The sequence below is a fragment of the Schistocerca piceifrons genome, chromosome 8 (genome assembly GCF_021461385.2).
Source record: "Schistocerca piceifrons isolate TAMUIC-IGC-003096 chromosome 8, iqSchPice1.1, whole genome shotgun sequence".
Classification (NCBI taxonomy): domain Eukaryota; kingdom Metazoa; phylum Arthropoda; class Insecta; order Orthoptera; family Acrididae; genus Schistocerca; species Schistocerca piceifrons.
This window is the reverse complement of record NC_060145.1, coordinates 324,308,263-324,330,520: the sequence shown is the minus strand read 5'-3', so window position 1 is coordinate 324,330,520 and position 22,258 is coordinate 324,308,263. Positions and strand designations below refer to the sequence as shown.

Sequence of the window (22,258 nt, the reverse complement as noted above, 5' to 3'; positions counted from 1 at the left end):
AATGCTGCTGAGTCGGGAGGTCGGTAAAAGGAGCCAATTATAAACCTAGTTCGGTTGTTTAGTGTAACCTCCACCCATAATAATTCACAGGAACTATCCACTTCTACTTCACTACAGGATAAACTACTACTAACAGCGATGAACACTCCACCACCGGTTGCATGCAATCTATCCTTTCTAAACACCGTCTGTACCTTTGTAAAAATTTCGGCAGAATGGGTAAGTAGGCTGTTTAGGTTTTTATGTTGATAAAGTCACGTAGCGCTCTGTATGAAAATCACTGGCTGCGCTGTGTGCAGTCTGTGGCCGGTTGGCATTGTTGGAATATTCGCTGTTGTAGTGTTGGGCAGTTGGCTGTTAACAGCGCGTAGCGTTGCGCAGTTGGTTCAAATGGTTCAAATGGCTCTGAGCACTATGGGACTCAACTGCTGAGGTCATTAGTCCCCTAGAACTTAGAATTAGTTAAACCTAACTAACCTAAGGACATCACAAACATCCATGCCCGAGGCAGGATTCGAACCTGCGACCGTAGCGGTCTTGTGGTTCCAGACTGCAGCGCCTTTAACCGCACGGCCATTTCGCGCAGTTAGAGGTGAGCCGCCAGCAGTGGTGTATGTGGAGAGAGAGATGGCAGAATTTTGAGAGCGGACGATCTGGACGTGTGTCCATCAGAAAGGGTAAATCTGTAATACTGGATATCATGAACTGATATATATATGATGACTTATTAAGGTAAATACATTGTTTGTTCTCTATAAAGATCTTTCATTTGCTAACTATCCCTATCAGTAGTTAGTGCCTTCAGTAGTTAGAATCTTTTATTTAGTTTGCAGTATTGGCGTTCGCTGCATTGCAGTAGATCGAGTAACGAAGATTTCTGTGAGGTAAGTGATTCATGAAAAGTATAGGTTAATGTTAGTTAGGGCCATTATTTTTTGGGGATTATTGAAAGTCAGGTTGCGTTTCGCTAAAAATATTGTGTGTTAGTTTAGTGATGATCAAAATAAGTAAAGAGAGAAATTTCTGAGTACGTTCAGTTTTGCTCATCTGTTTGAAAATCAAATAACGTAAGAGGTTTATCAGTACAGTCTTTCTTAATTTTCCGAAGGAGACGTTTTACACATAGATCAGTGATTGATAGCGGGCCCTATGATGACCTAATACCGATAAAGTTAAGAAGTTTCTGTCATGTGCAGAAACGAATGGGTACTCAACTGCGTAAAATCAGTCAGAACTTTTCTAGCAAAATGTTTGAAGATAGCAAGACTATTAGAGGACGTGTGGCTGATAAAACAGTCGATCAGCTAAGTGAATACTATGTCCAAGCCTTTAGGAAGAATACAGACAACCTGGAAGAATGAGGAAAGCAGTATGGGTAACGATTTTCGTCAAGACATCAAGTTAAGAGAAGCCACTAGACAACTGTTCACAAATGTGAAGCAGCAGTAACCAAATATACCCATGGAAACACCATCCCTGAAGCTGTTGGAGCAGTAATAAAGTCAATATATAGAGCGTAGCACATCCAGATCTTCTGAAGAAATGCTTCACAGGAAAAACTCAAAATGTAAATGAGTCTTTCAACAGTGTTGTATGGACCTAGTTGCAAAAAACGTATTTGTGACTGGAAGACACTGACGGTTGGGGTCAACGATGCTGTGATCACCTTCAGTTATGGAAATGCAAGTAGAATAACGGTTCTAAAGCAATTTGAAATTAAGTTTGGCGATAATACAGAAGCATTCCTACGAGATATGGATAGACAGCGAGTCTCCAAAGCAGAAATTATGGTCAAAAAGACAACAGAAGCTGGCCGCTGTGGCCGAACGGTTCTAGGCACTTCAGTCCGGAACCACGCGGCTGCTACGGTCGCAGGTTCGAATCCTGCCTCGGACATGGATGTGTGTGATGTCCTTAGGTTAGTTAGGTATAATTAGTTCTAAGTCTAGGGGACTGATGACCTCAGATGTTAAGTCCCATAGTGCTTAGAGCCATTTGAACCATTTGAACAACAAAAGCCGCAAGATCCCTCAGACGAAGAAAGAGACTGCGTCTAGTTGATACTGAAGAAGATAAAGATTTCACAGCTGGAGGCTTTTTGGCTGTCTCTTCATTCAGCAGTGAATTTTCCTTTACTTCAACTATCAGGTGCGATTTCTGAAAAACTACTTATTTTACAAATGTTTCGCACTCTCATAAAATATTTAAGCTATAGCTCTAAAACTTCATTTATTATTGACAGCTGTATTATGTTTATGTGGATCTACAAAGATAAAGATAGCGCTCATAATTTGATCATAAAAATATGTTTTTTTTTCAATTACATAAATTTTTAAGAACTTTCATAAAAATTTCGTGTTTTTTCCTAACAAAGTTACGCACTTGATAGTAGACCGGAATATGTATAAGATATGACTCAATAGCCTGGCACGGCTTTGTTTTATTACCTTGGATAGCTCCCGAGAAAACGGGCATTCATAATCCCCTTATAGCTTTTAGGAGGTTTCCCACATTCCTCTAGGTGAATACGGGACTTGTTCCTTTGCTCTATCTCAGATACAGGTTACACAAACATTTAAATCATCTTCTCGCACCTGCACACAAATCTTACCACATTGTATACGCAGACAGAATTGGTACATGGTTTTCTTAAACACTCACCTGTAGCAGCGACTCATTTCTACCCGAATCCCAGAATCCGTCAGCGTGGCACAGCACCTTCGGCTATTCAAAAATGGTTCAAATGGCTCTGGGCACTATGGGACTTAACATCTTATGTCATCAGTCCCCTAGAACTTAGAACTACTTAAACCTAACTAACCTAAGGACATCACACACATCCATGCCCGAGGCAGGATTCTAACCTGCGACCGTAGCAGTCCCGCGGTTCCGGACTGCAGCGCCTAGAACCGCACAGCCACCGCGGCCGGTTTCGGCTATTCAGAAGCAAATGTGTGGCCTTCGTTGGTGCTCATTCTGTGCTCTATCACTGCAGACTTTTGAGCTCTCTGCTTGCCATACTTTGAGAGGAGGCAGTACGTACAAAACGAGAAAAAGTTTTTCAGTAAAGATGTGCTCTAAAATTCATACCCTAACAGCTAAGAGTACGTTCTTTCCAGAAGGAGAGATGTGTTCCACAATAGGGAAGATAAACAAGTGCTCGTAGCTGTTAAGGTATGCATTCTAGAACCCATATTCACTGTTCATTATTTTCCTGTTTTTGTCCTTACTAGCGACTTTCAAAATATGGAAAGCAAAGAGGTTGGTGTAGAATAATTTAATTCACAGTATCAAAGATGACGAAGTGCTCATAGATATTAAGTTTCGCATTTTAGAGCCCAAGTTTAAAAGACTTTTTTGCTTTTACCATCCAGTAGAAACTCATGCTTCTGTAAAAGGATCAATGCACGGAGCGTATAACTACCACCGTCGTACCTTAGTGGGAGACCTTGCCGAGAACCCGAAAAAATTCTAGTCCTAAGTAAAATCGCTAAGCGGGTGGAAGGCTTCTATCCAGTCACCCGTTGACCACTCTGGTGTGGCAGTAGAAGACAGAAAAAGTAAAGCCAAAGTTTTAAATTTCACATGTAAGAGATCGCTCACGGAGGCAAATCGTACAAACACACCGTCGTTTGGCCATCGCGTAGACTCCCATATGAAGAACATAGTAAGAAGCCTCACTGAGAGACAACTGAAAGAACTGAAAGCAAATAAGTCTCCAGATCCTGATGGAATCCCAGTTCTGTTTTAAAAATAGCACTCTGTGGCACTGATCCCTTACCTAGCTTCCATTTATCGCGAATCTCTCGCCCAGCGCCAAGTCCCAAGCGACGGGGGAAAAAGCGCCGGTGACGACTGTACATAAGAATGGTAAAAGAAAAGATCCGCAATATTACAGACCAATATCCTTACCATCGGTTTTCTGCAGAATTCTTAAACATATTCTCAGTTTGAATACAACAAATTTCCCTGAGACGGACAAAGCTTCTGCCCAAAGGTCAGCACAGTTTGAGAAAGCATCGATCGTGCCTACCTCTGTTTGCCATTTTCTCACATGACATCCCGTACATCGTGGATGAAGGCAAGAGACAGACTTCATCTTCCTAGGTTTCCGAAGATCTTTTGACAATGTGCCCCAGTCCAGTCTGTTAAGGAGGGTACACAGGTAAGTGAGTGCCACGAAAACTCCTTATGTGATAAAATCCACTAGGTTCTCCTCGACGGCGAACGTTCTTCAGAGACAAGGGTGTGGTCAGGAGCGCCCCAGGAAAGTGTGATAGGGTCGGTGTCATTCTCTATATACATAAATGATCTGACGGACAGGATGAGCACCAATCTGCGGTTGTTTGCTGATGATGATGTGGTGTCGGGATGATGTCATCTTTGAGTGACTGTAGGAGGGTGCAAGATTGCTTCGACAAAACTTCTAGTTGGTGTAGGAAAGTGTGATCCATCTGTAAAGGAGACAACAACGTATAGAATGCTAGTGCGACCCATTCTCGAGTACTGTTCGAGAATTTTGGATCACCAGGAGGTCAGTTTAAAGAAAGACATCGGATAAATTCAGAGGCGGGCTACTGGATTTGTTACAGGAAGATTCCATCAACACGAAACTATTACGGGATGCTTTGAGAACTCAACGGGAAATAAAATTACCGGAAAATATTCTCGATCGCGCAGTCATATTTTTGATAAATTATTGTACTGTGAGAGTCTTTTTTACTAATTTTACTTAATTCGAAGATCTCTGTTAAACCCCAGTAATGTTATCTAAAATTATCGACTGGGAATGGCTCTGACTGACTGATTATGTGCATCGACTGGGAATCTCTGGAAAGAAGCCGACGTTCTTTTTGCGGAATATTATAGAGAAAATTTAGATAACCGGCATTTGAAGCTGAAAACAGAATGATTCTACTGCCGCCAATGTCCATTTCACGTAAGAACTACGAAGATAAAGAGAAATAAATTAGAGTTGGTACGGGGGCGTATAGATAGACGTTTTTCCCTCGCTCTCTTTGCAGTTGGAACAGGAAAGGAAATGAGTATTAGTGGTAATGTGTACCGCCCGCCACGCACCACACGATGGCTTGAGGAATATGGACATAGAAGTAGATGAAGATGTAGAAGTACTTTTTAATTGTATGCGTTTACGCCATCGATTATGATGCTCCCTGTATAGGAACTAGAAAATTCTTCGTTGCCAGTGGAGTTTTAAAAATCGCCGTGGTGAGGTATACATTCAACAGAAATGTACTAAAATGTCGTCCAAATCTTTGTCCTTCACATACCAAAACAATAAACATCTCATATTTGCTTAATCACTCATCTTATTTCGACAGATAAGAATTATGTCGTTGAAATGAATACGGACTCTAGTCACAGAATGTCTTTACTATCAGAAGTAGGTTCACATGCTCTCGAGCACATCTTCCGCTGTTTTTCTCACAGGCCATAAGTATTACCACAGAAATTAAGGGATTTTTATTCCTTGGTTGCAGGCTTTCGTCTACATGTCGACGGCATATTCGAATGCCCCCAGAGACGAAATAGAGGAGAAGTTCTACCCTCCAGGACTGAAGGCTGAAGAGCTACTGAAGCTGATCAGGATCATGGACGACGAACAACTGGCGCAGATACTCCCACTGTGAGTGATTAACTTTCACAGTTTTCTATCCTACAGAGAACTGCAGCAGTTTTTATTAGGCTACATACACTTTGAATCTGTAGATTTGTATTCAGCAAAAGAAAAAGAACCAGTATTTCCCATTCACTTATTTTTATTGGCATTTGGTGTATTTAGGGCTACCATAATGCTCTCAGCCCTACACTGATAAGCCGAAACATTATAATCACATAAGCAACATCGATCTACTGTTCCTTTGCAAAGCATTACACCAGCGATTCTGTGTGACGAATTCGACAAGTCCTTGGTACTGTGGTGCAGAATAACTTTATTTTCGTTACTACGAAATTAGTTCCAAACAGCTCTGTTTGATGGTGTTCATTTTTTAAAGATCAATTTCTTATTTGGAATCAAATCCAAAATATAAAGAACAAGTGCACTGTTTAACAGAATTAAAGGATCACTTTTTCGAAACCCCATAATTGTTTGAATTTTCTCATTTCGAGAGTACTGAAGGGTGATCTGTTTAAATTGTTAAAAACCATTCAACATCCATTTGAGTCGTGCGTTATACGCCATTTAAAGTGGATTCGCACTGTTTAGAAAGTGTCCAGTATCTGTAAATAGATATTCTATTGTGTTGCGTGTTTGTATGATGTAACAAGCACCTGTGAGCAATATGTATATGGACATGGTCTTTTGGACAAGGTGTTTTATACTTTTAAAGATTTTGACGGTGACAAACATTTAAAATGTGCTGAATTTTATCGGCTTGATATCTTATGCGTGAGGTTTAGCGTGAAATGAACATATTTTACAATAAAATGGTTTTTAAAACCTGAAGATGACAGCAAAGACTGTTGAAACCGGTTGTCTTGAATGAAGAAATATGTTATGTGATCTTGGTTGTTGAATGTTTTTTAACCCTATAATTGTGTCCCATTGCGAAGCACAAGTTTGAAATTCGGCTGAAAGGTGCGTACAACATTCCTCCGTAATGATGCAAAATCGCGGCGCCCTGCAACCTCTCCCATGGACTGGACAACGCTTCAAACAGCAAGGTGTTGACACGTGCAAAACAAAGGCCACAGCTCATAAGTTCATGTGACGTGTAAGGTCGGTTAATGACGTCACAGTGACACCTGGCCGCCACACCCTCTCTTACCCACATTTCACCCCTTATTTTTACTCATTTGCGATGGACGTTAGAACCGCGATTTTCTTTGAGTGGCTGAGGAAAACAATGCAGACACACGCCGCTCAGAATCAGCACGAAAAAGCCTCAGAGGGTGGCCTAAAGGGCGTCAATGAAATCAGTCCCTTTCCTTGGGCGTTGGTTCCCACACATTTCGCGGTCGAAAACGACAGTTCGCAGTGCTATAAGCAACAAAAAGGTGTTCTTGGCAACCTTTAACACTGCTACTTTTGGACGTTTCAGTCCTTTCTAAGCACGTTGTGGGCGGCTTCATCCACATTAAACTTGCTCTGACCACTTTATATGGCAGCGCGACCGTAATTTTTGCTGATGTGTTCAGGTTCAGGAACCGTCCCAAACCAGTCTACAAATTTGAACATGATGCGTGGCAGTAAAGGGTACTTACGTATTTTCGTCTCTCATTTGTCGTGACTTCCTATGGCGTGTAGGGTGGTCAAGGGGTAGGAGGCGGGCGGGGGGGGGGGGGGGGGAGGGAGCAGAAGTCTTCAATAGTACAACATTACATTGCGCGTGAATAAAACGGCTAATGATCCCTCTAAGACTCTGCATTTCGGAAACATCTTGTGTGCCGCCCACGCGTCTAGGTTGAGCACGTAACAAATGTACTTACCTGAAACTTCAAACGCACTCTGCCTTGCGGTTGCTCTAGCTCCTGAAGGCATGCAAACAGCACCTGGGGGGAACCGAAGTGGTTGCGGAATCCATGTTGATTTTTCACAGAGGAGATCCCTGTTTCCCAAAAACGTCATAATACATAGACATAAAATATGTTCCATAATTGCCGGCCGGAGTGGCCGAGCGGTTAAAGGCGCTACAGTCTGGAACCGCACGACCGTTACGGTCGCAGGTTCGAATCCTGCCTCGGGCATGGATGTGTGTGATGTCCTTAGGTTAGTTAGGTTTAAGCAGTTCTAAGTTCTAGGGGACTTATGACCACAGCAGTTGAGTCCCATAGTGCTCAGAGCCATTTGATCCATTTTTGTTCCATATTTCTGAACAGATTGACGTCACCTGTGTAGACCTATAATATTACGCGCGTTTGTCCTACAACCATTCTTGGAAGCGCGAATAACCTGCTCTTTTTTCCAGTCGCTAGGCATCTTTCGTTGCTCCAGTGACCTATAGTCCAGTGAAACTGTCAGAAGAAAAGCCTGTACCTTGCAAAAAGTGGGGTAAAAGATTTAATTTTTTTAACTCGTTCATATTGTTGGAAAGGTCAGAAAACCAAGTTATGCCAACAAAATTTCTCTTGGGAAAACTTTATGCACTCAAAATACTTCGAAAAATTCGGACTTTTATCAGTTTTTTCTAAATATCTCAGTTTCATTTGCTCCTATCGCTTTGACGTCTATTTCCTTTTTTAAAGAGCACAAAATTCTCTACAAATTTTATTCTTACCATTTTTTCTACTCCCAGTATCTAAGGCGCTACAGCGCGTCAAAAAATACCAATTTTTCAAATTTCGAGCAAAGAATAGTTGGTCACAATTTCCACGATGTAAAGTTTCGTAGAAAAGATAAAGTTGTGACTCTACTTTCTGCGTTCAATTCTGTAAAAGCTGGGAGCACTAAAATTACTCCTGTTGATCCTTTAACTCTTTTCAAAAGGATTTGTTTAATGAAACAAAGTGAAGAAGAGTTGAAAGCCTTTCTGAAATATGAACTTGCTCCTTACCCAATGTCCCTATTCTCAGAAAAAGGCATGCGAAAAGGAACAAAATCTACATTCTACAATGCCTTCGTTCCAGTGGAAGATGTGAAGTCAGGTGGACCGAGTAAATTTTTTGTCATTGATGGAGGGTACCTTATGCACAAAGTGACTTGGACTCGAAATGTTTGCTTCAAGTCAATAGCCCAAAGCTATGTTTCTTACCTGAACGTCATTTTGGATCTGAATTTGCTATTGTATTTGATGGGTATCCATGTGAGGGAGACAAATGTAGCACAAAGAGTGCTGAGAGGATTCGTAGGTCCAAACAACATTCTTTGGCTGACGTTGTGGTTGAATCAGAGATGTTGAACCAGCTCCCTCAGTACAAGTTCTTGTACAACGAACGAAACAAGATGCGTTTCATCACACTTCTTGGTGGTGGTGGTTAGTGTTTAACGTCCCGTCGACAACGAGGTCATTAGAGACGGAGCGCAACCTCGGGTTAGGGAAGGAGTGGGAAGGAAATCGGCCGTGCCCTTTCAAAGGAACCATCCCGGCATTTGCCTGAAACGATTTAGGGAAATCACGGAAAACCTAAATCAGGATGGCCGGAGACGGGATTGAACCGTCGTCCTCCCGAATGCGAGTTCAGTGTGCTAATCACTGCGCCACCTCGCTCGGTTCACACTTCTTGAAATGCAATTTCTGTAGTGTAGCATTGAAGTGCACCAGGCACAAGAAGATGCTGAGATTATAATTGTAACATCTGCCATTTCAAGAACCAAAGATTTTGGAAGTGTTGTCATTGTAGGAGAAGATGTTGACCTGCTTGTACTCATGAACAGTTTGGGGCAAGGCATTGAAAACTTATTTTTCTTAAAGCCAAGAAGAGGAAATGCAGAAGACGAGTGATTTTCCACTGCATCTTACAAGTTTGACATTGAATATATTCTGTTCACTCACGCCTTTAGCGGATGTGATACAACATCTGCTTTTTTTGGTCTAGGAAATATTAAGTGCTGCAATATTGTTATGAAAAGCAAACACCTAACCTCAGCGCTTTGCACGTTCAATAAACCACATGCTACCCGTGAGGAAATAATAACTGCAGGAGAACAGGTTACTATCGCATTGTATAGTGGAGCTGTCAGCAGCTCCCACACACTAGACCATTTGCGGTACCAGCTATTCGACAAGTCTGCCACAAAAGCAAACTGAATCTTGCACGGTTGCCACCTACACAGGATGCTGCACAATATCATTCGTTGCGGACTTACCAACAAGTCCGAAGTTGGATGGGAAACTGGTAACCTCCTGAGAAATGGGGCTGGAATCACAGTGACCACGGTCCAATACCCGTTATAATGAGCCAAGATCCAGCACCTGAAGCACTTCTTCACATTGTTTCATGCTCATGCAAGCTGAACTGTGGCGGAGCGTGCTCCTGCAGAAAAGTGGGTTTGAAATGTTCTTCAATTTGCAAAAAATGTATTGGGGTCAACTGTGAAAACGTGCCAAACTTTTTATATGAAGACAGTGAAGAAGATGTTATGGAGGATGTTGAGGAAACCGCTGACGAAACCAACGAACTTGCTGAGGCTGACCCGCTGTTTAAAGAAGAGGTCAATCTGGGATCAATTCTATGTACAGACCCTGAATCCGTAATTCAAGGTATTTCTGGTGACACTGAGGAACCTGGCCCATCAAAACGTTGGAAGTGATGCTCATATCAGTCTCAATTGCGCTTAAGTGCAATATTACAAGTATTACACACCCAGAACTGTCAACATTTTTTAGTAACTGGCAATGCATTTTACTTGTAATAAAGCTACTTATGTTTAATGTCAACTGTGTGGCTTTTATACACAAAAATAATTACGTACCTAGGTTTCCTATTGCAGCTAATAATAATTCAGTTTCCTGAGACAATTTATTTTGTGTGCGTGTGTGTATGTGTGTGTGTGTGTGTGTGTGTGTGTGTTTATGTCTATTAATGATGTATTTTTATATTTATAGTTTTACAAATACCAGGGCTGAGGGGGCCCATAGTGAACTTCAGGTAGTGATGTAAGAATCACAATAGTTGGGTGCCCAGGTTGGTTGGTTGGTTGGTTGTTTGGGGAAGGAGACCAGACAGCGTGGTCATCGGTCTCTTCGGATTAGGGAAGGAAGTCGGCCGTGCCCTTTCAGAGGAACCATCACGGCATTTGCCTGGAATGATTTAGGGGAATCACGGAAAACCTAAATCAGGATGGACGGACGCAGGATTGAACCGTCGTCCTCCCGAATGCGAGTCCAGTGTCTAACCACTGCGCCACCTCGCTCGGTTTGGGTGCCCAGCAATCCTCATGTTGCATGCAGAGAAATTGAATACCTGAAAGTGAGCTGGTAAATTCCAACTTACAACATGATGTATAATGTATTTATACTACACAAACAGAAAATGAAAATATAGTGCTCCAAAATTAGGTATCTTGCCACTATGCTCAAAATTTGAAAAATTGGTATTGTTTGAGGCGCTGTAGCGCCTTAGATATTGGGAGCAGAAAAAATGGCAAGAATCAAATTTGTAGAGAATTTTGTGCTCTTTAAAAAATAAAATAGACGTCAAAGCGATAGGAGCAAATGAAACTGAGATATTTTGAAAAAACTGAAAAAAGTCCGAATTTTTCGAAGTTTTTTGACTGCAGAAAGTTTTCCCAAGCGAAATTTTGTTGGCAAAACTCGGTTTTCTAATCTTTCCAACCATATGAACGAGTTGAAAAAATAAACTCTTCTACCCCACCTTTTGCAAGGTATATCTACTATTTGACTGGACTACTAAGGGTTCTTCCACAAAATATCTGTAGAATGTTACAGGTATCTCGTAAGGTTTTAATGCCTTTACATTACAAAGCGATTGCAGTTGTTTTTCTGTTTCGCGATCAGTTACCTCAATATCTGCCATTTTGAAGTTCCTACGGTTATGTAACGAAGGGACCCTATTACGGTCTACTGTAGTGAAGCAGTTTCGGAAGACCGAATACAATGTTTGGACCTCCTATATCTCATTTTCCGTTTCGGTGCCGTTATAGTCACTGAACAGATGATTTCGAATTGCCTATTGGTATTGCGTAAGACCGAAACCTCTTAACGTTTTCAATCAGATCGGTTGTCAAAATTTTACATTCATAGTCATTGAACACTTCTTTCATTACTCTCCTTACGCTCATTTCCGTTCCGTTCACATTCTGTTTCTCAGCTAAATTTTGACATCTCTTTAATCTGTGGTAAAGCTCTCTTCGTTTACAGAGCACTTTCCTAACAAGACTGTTACAACACAGTGGCTCTTTCACGTCCCTGAAGACCTTGCTTAGAACATAATTGTCTAAGGCATATTGAACGATGCTTTTGAATTTTTTCCCATTTGTGTTCCACATCTTCATCCCGAATACTGAATACTTGACGTAGACTACACAGATACTCTACAATTTGTATCCTGTCATTCTTGCAAAGCAAAAATATCTTCCTGTCCTTCATCACATTTCTTGTAATATCTGTTCACGTAAGTGCTACCACAGCCTTATGATCACTGACTATCCACCCTCCCCCCAACCGTCCTTCGACGTTAACTGATACGAGAAGTTCTGGTCTGTTTTATGTTACGAGGCCTAAGACGTTACTTTCACGATTTGTTTCTCTGTCAGTTCGAAATAATTTTTCGACAAGTCATTCAGTGCAACATCACACGAATCCCTATCTCTGGCACCAGTTTTGATATCACTCCCCTATACCTGGCAAGTGGAAGCCATCCTATGTTAGCCGGCCTGTGTGGCCGTGCGGTTCTAGACGCTACAGTCTGGAACCGAGCGACCGCTACGGTCGCAGGTTCGAATCCTGCCTCGGGCATGGATGTGTGTGATGTCCTTAGGTTAGTTAGGTTCAATTAGTTCTAAGTTCTAGGCGACTGATGACCTCAGAAGTTAAGTCGCATAGTGCTCAGAGCCCATCCTATGTTACATTAAAATGATCAAGAAACATATTCATGAAATTCTGCAGGTTCTCTCTGAAGCGCTCTAGCACTACAGTTCCTGATGCAGGTGGTCCATAAAATTATCAGATTACCATTTTATTTTTGATGCTTAACTTCAACCAGATTAATTAACACGCGGTTAAATGTGATCAACTCGCTAGGTATTATTGAATTTTTTACTGCAATAAATACTCTGCAACCATTGGCGACTAACCTATCATTACGCTAAATATCCCAGTCTGAATTTAGGAAGTGCTGGCTTGCTACTTGACATCTTAGCGATAGGTGCTGATAGCAGGAATAAACATCATCTGCTCTGCACTTTCGGCTAACCACTATGGCTGAAATCTCTCTTTAAAAGTATTTTATTCTTGTTACTTCAAGTTAATTTTTATTTCTCCTTTTGGAATAAAAATCTGATTCACATGCTTTATACATAAAATTCATCGTTGTTTGTAGGTTTATTAGTCACTTCCACTAAACTGATGGCGAAAAATTCGCTTAGTTTAACTGTTGCGCTCTGGCATGACTTAGATTTCTCTGTAGCACTCGACAAGCGATGATATTGGAACAAGCTGCTACAGAAGTAACAGCAACTGAACTGTAATAACACACTTAATAATATACGGCACATTTTAAACGTTTGTGAAACAATCAACTAGTATTAATTATGACATTTAATAAGATCCATTGCACATCAATAATTTAGAGAAATAATTAACGGCCATTTAATATTTTAGTAAGAACAAAACTACTACCACTCTCCATTTCAACATCTAATTGCCAGCACGCTGGTGCTTCTTTCTCACTATGAAATAAGCCTTCTCATAAAATAAACAATTAGTGTAAGTGCTTAACATTACTGTTAAAATAATTTAATCCTTTTGCACTTGCAGTTAAATACTTTTACCCCTCCAGTTACATATTATTATACGTTTTTAGAAACACACGTCTTATTAATCACTCATGAGGAGGAATTTTCAGTGACGTATCTGGATGTCTTCCACACTAAATCCCTAAGGGCAGTTCGTCATACTTAATGACACAGTGTATAAAATAATTAACAAACTGATTTCGAAAAAAGTCTTTTGCAGTCAGGTCGCTGGTTATTTTGGGTAACACTGCACATGTAATGTTTCTAAATGTTCTCCACAAAAAAAAGTTGCAACGTCACCCAAATCTGGACGACAGACACACATCAAACCATTCCTTCAAAATCGTTATTCGGTTATTTACTGTTTTCCAGTACACAGTCTGAATAAGGCTTGACAATACGCTTCCGTAATGTAGCCACTAAGAGATTTTTGGCCACAGGTATGGGCACTTCCTCTTCTGTCTTTCTTTCGTATTATAACTGACGGAAAAAAATCGCAACACCAAAAAGTAATCGTTGAGAAGTAATGAAATTTCGGGAATACTATTGTTTAGGTCACATATTTACGTGATTAACGTTCCAAGATCACAAGTTGAAAGGGTACAATACCGCCCGACATTGAAAATAGGTACAACATTCTTCGTTATTCTTGTCAGAATAACATATTTTTTGTAATAATAACTCAATTTCACTTAATAAACCGAAGTCAGATACCAGTGTAGGAAAGAATGACAATTTATTTACTTAACTGATCACATGTGCACTCCCACAAAATAAATCCCTACATCCAATTTGGTGAGATCTGCGAAATGAATGAATGTATGGTCGTCTGCTAACTACAGATAGTGAATGTAAATATACGATCATCTTTGAGTCAGTCCTTTTGTCACCTTTGGTGGAACCAAAGAGATGAAATTTACCGGAGCTTTGAGCGCCTGAAATATGGCTGACCAATACGGTAGCAAGGTGCTCCCCCACTTCGGCAGAAGTGCGAGATGACCTGAAGAACGGCCATTTTTTCAGCACTCTGCCGCTGGACCTAGTGTTGGTAAGACCTGTCTTAGGTGTGCTCCGTAAAGACAAAAGAGTGGAGACATGGTATGCAAGTGAAATACTTAAGAGTAGTTTGGAATAATAATTTATCTATTACAGGAACTTTTGTGGGGAGAATTAAATGTCAGGCAGCTAATATTAAGGGGATCGTAGTAATCTTCGGAAGTGACCAACGGACACAATGAAACCACGTGTAGCAGTAAGTTGAAATACTCCGAGTGCTTAAGTTAAGCTGAATTACTAGTGTGTGTACTATAAGTTGGAAATATTTAAGAAATGGCGTGTGCAGGACTTGAAATGATAGATGTGGTGAGTACTGTGTGAGTCTCAATCTGTGGATGAGACAAAGGATAAAGAGAAGTACTCGTCCATGGTATCAGTTGAGGACTCACGTGTGTGATGAATATGTTCTTAATATTACTTTGTGTGTTATGTTTCCGTGTGACGCTTGATTCAAACTATAATACTCTGAGAGATAAGCAAGGTGAGTCAGCCGTCTATCCAGCAACGCCACTTGGCTTGCATTGCACAGGAAGACGTGCATATATCCTCCAGAGTTCATAGTAGGAAAGAAAAGTTACGAAGTGGGGCAGTGTCATGTGAAACTGGGATAAATACAAACTGAAGTGGGAAAGCTGAAAGTGATGTGATTATAACGTTGTGACTATTCTTTGTATTGTATGTTGCCAGTGTGATGTATTTCACGAAATTTAAATATGGGTGGTTGGCATGGGAGAGTAACAAGATAGTTTCAGAGGCAGTGGGTTATGCATGTTCCTTTTTGTACCACTCGGTCTGGAGGAAATTTTCGTGACGATGGGTGTGAGAGTCGAAGTGTGAGATATAGCAAAAGATCCACCATCCTATCCAGAAAGTGCACTGTAGCGTTAAATAATTACGAGACCATAAGATAGAGAATCACCAATGTAAAGCCATGCCCACTGGGCGGAATTTCTCATGTGTTATTGTTGTAGGTTATAGAATTTGTGTGTTTAGGTTATAGAATTCCTCGGAATAAATAAGATAGCGAAAAGAAAAAGATTGGTGGCTTTTTCCTTCGGATAGTATGTTGTCATGATACCCAGAATTTATAATGTGTGCGCCATTCATATTCAGTGCGATGGGCACGTGTTGAATAAGAAAATGTGGTATTGCCAATGCGTAGTGAACAGAGTTGTGTAAATTACTAATAGTCAGATTTGCGTTTCCGTTTCCGTTGCGTAATATTCAAACAGGAGAATAACTTGTAACTTAATTGTGAGTACCAGAGTTCATGTTACTCGATAAATAAGAATGAGTCCACTCGCTTGGCAGACCACTCATCTTGCAGGCCTGCCTGCTTGATGCCACAGTATGAGCAAGGTATGTGGGTGCCTCTCAAAGTTAATGTAAGTGTGAGATAAGCTATTACAGATGTTAAACGCTAGTATACTAATAACCAGTGTAACCACCAGAATGTTGAATACAAGCATGCAACGCCCATACATTGTGTTGCACAGATGACTGATGTCAGTTTGTGTGATGGAGCTCCATGCCTGTTGCCCTTAGTGGGCCAACACAGGGACGGTTAATGCTGGTTCTGGCTGACGCTGAAGTTGCCGTTCAGTGATGTCCCATACGTGCTAGATTGGAGACAGATCTGGCAACACTCTGTAGAGCGTGTTGGTTTATAGTAGTGGTATGTGGGTGCGCATTAGCCTACTGAAAAATCTCCCCTGGAATGCTATTCAAGAATGGTAGCACAACAGGCCGATTCATGTGATTAACGTACGTACAAATTTTGCAATACGGGTATGAGGGTTAACCACGAGAGTGCTTCTGCTGTCATACGAAATCGCGTCCCAAACTATAACTCCAGGTGTAGATCCAGTGTATCCAGCTGGCCTTCTTGTAATCAACACACGGACTTCACTGGCACTCCGGCAGAATCAGTTTTCATCACAAGACACAACATACCACCTCCTTGCCCTCCAATGAGCTCTGGCTTGGCACCACTGAATTCGGAAATAGCGGTGGTTTCGGGTCAATAGAATGCACACTACAAAGCGTCTCGCTCTCAGATTCCTTGAAGTACCAGATTTGTAACAGTTCGTTGTGTCGCTGTGGTGCCCACTGCTGCTCAGATCGTGGCTGCAGATGCCGTACGATGAGCCAGAGCCATCTGCCGAATACAATAGTCTTTCCCCTCAGTAGTGCCACATGGCCATCAGGAACCCATCATTTTGCGACGGTACATTCAAGTTACCACCGCCCTAGCAATCAGGAACAACAGCTACGTTCCTGGCAAGTCTTTCTGCAATATCGCAGAAGGAATATCCAGCTTCTCGTAGTCATATCACACGACGTCGTTCAAACTCAGTGAGAAGCTGATTATCGCGTCTTTGTTGCCTTGAAGGCATTCTTGACTAACATTAAACCACCACCTCCAATAGTATTAGAGTTTACTTTGTCAGTTAATTTTTAACCGTTTCAGGAACCAACTTGGAGCTTTCTCGTCTCCTGAAACACTACACCCACTCCTACTGAACTGAACATCCCCTCCTTCTACCCTGATACTACTGCATAGTGAGAGATCTTTATATGTAAGCCTTCTTCCCTTTCCATTCTTACTGTTTTTTTTAAGATATTACCCGAGTTAGCTTATTATACTTTGCTATGCCACTGTGGTGCAGGCATTGCGTGGATCGGCAAGGGGAAGAAAGATCAACCCCACAGTGGGATATTCGCTAAATGTAGATGACGAAGGTGTGCTCCCTCCGCCCCTCCCCATTGTCCCCCCCGCCAGCCACCCTACCGCCCCCCCCCCCCCCCAAACGAGTTGCTTAGCCACCAAGAGGTCAGGCGGTTTGGTGCGTGGCTGAGAGTGTATCGACGCCACCTGCGACGTGTTAAGTGGCTCGCACTGATGGCTGGGAGAGGCAATACAGCACACCTTCCTAGTGGGTTAAAGGCCCACCAGAGATGACACGATAATTCTTGTAATATGAGCAAAACAATTAGCTCACAGCCACCTTTAAATATGTAAATTACAGGCCCATATCATTAACGTCGATAAGCACCAGGATTTTGGAACATATATTGTGTTCGATCATAATGAATTACCTCAAAGAAAACGGTCTATTGACACACAGTCAACGTGGATTTAGGCAACATCGTTTCGTGAAACACAGCTAGCCCTTTACCCACAGAAGGTGTCGAGTGTTATTAACAAGGGATTTCCAGTTGATTCAGTACGTCTAGATTTCCGTAAGGCTTTTGATTCCGTACCTCACAAGCAGCTTGTAATGAAATTGCGTGCTTATGGAATATCGTCTCAGTTATGTGACTGGATTCGTGATTTCCTGTCAGAAAGGTCACAGTTCATAGTAACTGACGGGAACTCATCTATTGAAGCAGAAGTGATTTCTGGCGTTCACCAAAGTGGTGTTGCAGGCCTCCTTAGCTATATAAACGACTTAGGAGACAATTTGAGTAGCCGTCTTAGGTTGTTTGCAGAATATGTTCTCATTTATCGGTTAGTAAAGTTAGAAGATCAAAACAAATTGCAAAACGATTTAGAAAACGTATCTGTATGGTGTGAAAGCTGGTAATTGATCCTAAATAGCGAAAAGTGTGAGGTTATAAACATCAGTGGTGAAAGGAATTCGTTAAACTTCGGTCATATGGTAAATCAATCAAATCTAAAGGCCGTATATTCAACTAAATACCTAGGAATTACAATTAAGAACATTTAAATTGGAAAGAACACATAGGGAATATTGTGGGGTAGGCAAAGCAAGGATTGCGATCTATTGACAGAACACTTAGATGATCCAACAGACTTACTAAAGAGACTGCCTACACTACACTTGACTGTCCTCTTTCGGAGCACTGCTGCACGGTGTGGGATACTTACCAGATAGGATTAACGGAGTACATTGAGAAAGTTGAAAGAAGAGCTGCATGTTTTTTACTCTGGAGAAATAGGGGATAGAGTGTCATGGACGTGATACAGGATTTGGCGTGGACATCATTAAAACACAGGCGTTTCCTGTTGCAGCGGTATATTCTCACGAAATTTCAGTCAACTGGTTTTTCTCCAAATGCCAAAATATTTTGTTCACGCCGACCAACATAGGGTGAAACCATCATCATAATAAAATACGGAAATCAGAGCTCGCACAGAAAGATGTAGGTGTTTGCCCTTTCTGCATGTTGTTCGAGAGTGGAGTAATGATGAATTATTGTGCAGGTGATTCGATGAACCATCTGCCAGGCACTTAAGTGTGATTTGCTGACTATGTATATGTAACTGTTGTGATATCCTTGCATTCCTCAAAGTAATTGTAGTCGATCACTGAACCTCTGTCAGGACACATAGCTTCATGTAACTCACCATAATCGAAAACAATCACATAAAATGCAGTAAGAGGTGTACAGCATTCCCATGTCTCTCAAGAAGCTCATTCTCTCCGCACTGCCTCTAAGTCCAGAAATTTTCCAACTAAAACTTAATGTTTAACCCAGAAAAATTAACTTTACATCCTGGCTGGGTCGCCATTCCTTTACTGTGTGAATAAATGAGTTTATTTGAAAGTACTTCAGCCTTCAGTTCCCAAGTGTGTAAAAAATTAAAGATTATCCTCTGTGCATCAGGATCAATAGATAAATGAATAAAAAACCACTCGAAATATTACTTAACCAGCCTGTAAAGCACGACATGATCCTATAATGAGAATCTAAGTACATAATGAATACTCTTGCTCCACCACTCTGAGCATGATTAAATGCTAAAACAGGGATTAAATGCTAGTTCTTACTTCACACAGAAATCGTTAATAAGAACAAAATGCAAACTCTGCAGTCAAGTGAGAAATAAATGTCCATCATAGATATTCTTTCGGTGAATACGCGATTGATCATTGAGATAAAAATAAAAATATGTTCTGGGAAGAACAATACATTCATCAATCCTCGAAATATTAATGCTTTAACTCTTTTAAATCAAGATTAATGAAGCCAAGATTAATTAAGTTAACAATAGTTCTAAGCTGCTGCAATTAATAACACGTCAATTCAGACTGGATATATATATATATATATATATATATATATATATATATATATATATATATATATATATATATATATGACTAACTCAATGCAATCCGATTTTAGTCTTCACTCTTCACAAACAGTGTTTAGTTGTGGTTCCTGGTCTCTTGTTCTATGGCTATTGTTCCTCACCTCCACCAGATCTACTTTAGTCTTCCAGGCGCTCCAACACCCTGGGATGGTGTGTGGCGGCTCGGACGTTCTTTGACGATATGAAACAGATTTTAGCAAAATGAGTAATTAAATATTTTCTCCCGCGTATCAATCAGTGAACATTTGAAATTCATTATCTTCTCTTTGCATTTGTAGATAGTACTTTTGGGTGGAATAAAAAACAGATGCAAATGAATCGTTACGATATATGGTAAGATCGGCTTCCAATACGTCTTCATATGAGTTATAATTTCTCAGATTCTCCAGATGTCTTTTTTCACAGTTTTTAAGTGGGACGAAATAAATCTTTGCATGACAGTACTTGGTAGGTATCCTCTCGGATTTCACAATGCATCGCTTATAGCGTCTGCTACTGGAGTGTGCAGAGTATTTGCATTATACATCCACTATTGCTATACGAAATGGTGATGTAACGAGCCGCTATTCTCTGGATCTCCTCTATTAATCCTGTCTCTCAAGGTTCCCCCAATGCTGAGCAGCACTCGAGAATTGGTCGATCGAGCGTTGCAGCTACTATCTTTATGGATGAATTCCGTCACTAGAATTTCTTCCCTAGATCGAAGCTTGAGATGTACCTTTCCTAAGGTGTAGGTTTTCTTCACTACATCGCTCCAGACGATAAATCATTGATATTTTACTGCCGTTTCTTATAACAAGTGATTGATAGTGCCTAGTTAAAGTGAACAGTGGTAGATCTTACCACGCATTTTTATGGAAGATCTCACATTTAATTACATTGGGAATCTATTGCCAACCTTTCCATGAAGCATCGATGCTTTGCAGATTATCCTGAATTCCTTTACTGTTTCCTGGCGTTACAGTTTTCTATACCCAACTGCATCATACGCGAAGCTTCGAACATTTCCGAGAATCTCATTTATACATAGCGTATCAGTAATGGCCTAACGACAGTCACTTGGGGCGTTCCTGAAGTTATATCTACATCTAATGATTTCACTTTGTGTGGAATTCTGTATGCTTGGTACTTTTGAATCTATTCACTTGGTCTGATATTCATTTTTATTCGTATGTTGACAAAAAATTACTGTCATGATATCCAACTAAAAATTTTTGTACGTATAAATTTTCCTCATACACTGACGGGAAAGAAATCGCTGCACCAAGAAGGAGTTATGCGACATAAACGAAAGCTGGTAGGCATGTTTCTACATCTGAAAGATGATTTCGCACCAGTCGCTTAAGAGTGGCATTAGTAGCGCCACTGTAGGGGTGCAAATCAGGTTTGCTATAAATACAAGCCTTAACGGTCGTGAGCGTTAGTTACCTATGAGACTGGACTTGGTGACTTGATATTAGTCAAGGATGCCTTTGAGGGACCACACCCTGCCTATCTAACCCATGTTCATTTAGGCAAGTATTTGACCCATTTCTGAAAAAAACTATTTGATCCAGGACTTTAATATTTTTACTGTATGTTAGATGATGCTAATAGAGTCAACTGTACTAAAATCTACTTTGTACATTTTACAAAAAATGGTTCAAATGGCTCTGAGCACTATGGGACTTAACATCTGTGGTCATCTGTCCCCTAGAACGTAGAACAACTTAAACCTAACTAACCTAAGAACATCACACACATCCATGCCCGAGGCAGGATTCGAACCTGCGACCGTAGCGGTCTCGTGGTTCCAGACTGAAGCGTCTAGAACGGCACAGCCACGCCGGCCGGCTACATTTTACCGTTTTTAAGAAATACTTTTTTAAATTTATTAACAAAAAGTGTTAAGTTTTTTTGTTATCTTCCTAATGGAGGAATATTAATGAAGGAATATTAATGAATGTAGTACCAGAGGTAGCTTTTTATGTTATGCACACTCTCTGAACAATTCATTCATTTATCTATTGATAGTTTCTGATATAATGAGGCTTACGTACTGAAAATTTTATTTCGCGGGAAAGAGACTTTAAAGGAAAAACTTTTGAAATTTGTTACTTACAGTTAATTAAAACTGTCCTGATGCGTATGATGGCCCGTCTTCGGCCTCTAGCAGGTCTTCCAGCTTCTTTTTCACGTTCCTGAACGTTTGTCTTGCTTTCTTGGCCATATAAGATGCAGACTTGTCTGCATCGGCTATCATCATATTATCACAATGTTCCAGCCCAGTGATCATATTTTCACCAAGATTAATTCCCAGTTTTTGAGTACCCAGCACTTTCCAATATTACCACAATTGACTGTAATAACATCTTCATGAACTCTTAGTTTCATTGTATGCATGCCTACAAATACAGTTTTTGAAGGCGGTTCCAAATTATGCTGTTGAAACATTCATTTGGGTTCTGTGTCTGCCTATGCAGACATTTCCTTAGAAGGTCAGGATGAGCCAAGTCTCTGAAAATAGGTTTAATTGCTGTAATAACAGCAGCAGGAAGAGAATGCTGATGAGAATAAGATTCTCCAGTTGCCTGAGCCCTACTGTATTTGCACCACGAATTTTCTCCCGATGGACACAATCCATGGCATGGCTTATCATCAGTAGAGGACTTATGGAAGAATATGGCCCAAACATCTCTCTTCATTGCCTCCAGATTTTCTTT

The 22,258-nt window shown here is 40.8% G+C and overlaps 1 protein-coding gene across 2 annotated transcripts in view; it reads left to right on the top strand.

Moving 5' to 3' along the window:
- The window catches only part of LOC124711793 (fatty acyl-CoA reductase 1-like), a 229,908-nt gene that overhangs the window by 87,580 nt on the left and 120,070 nt on the right, over window positions 1–22,258 (top strand). For both annotated transcript variants that reach the window (XM_047242013.1, XM_047242014.1), the window contains exon 4: window positions 5,502–5,647. In XM_047242013.1, the coding sequence (XP_047097969.1) occupies window positions 5,502–5,647 (146 nt within the window). The remainder of the gene's footprint in view (window positions 1–5,501; window positions 5,648–22,258) is intronic.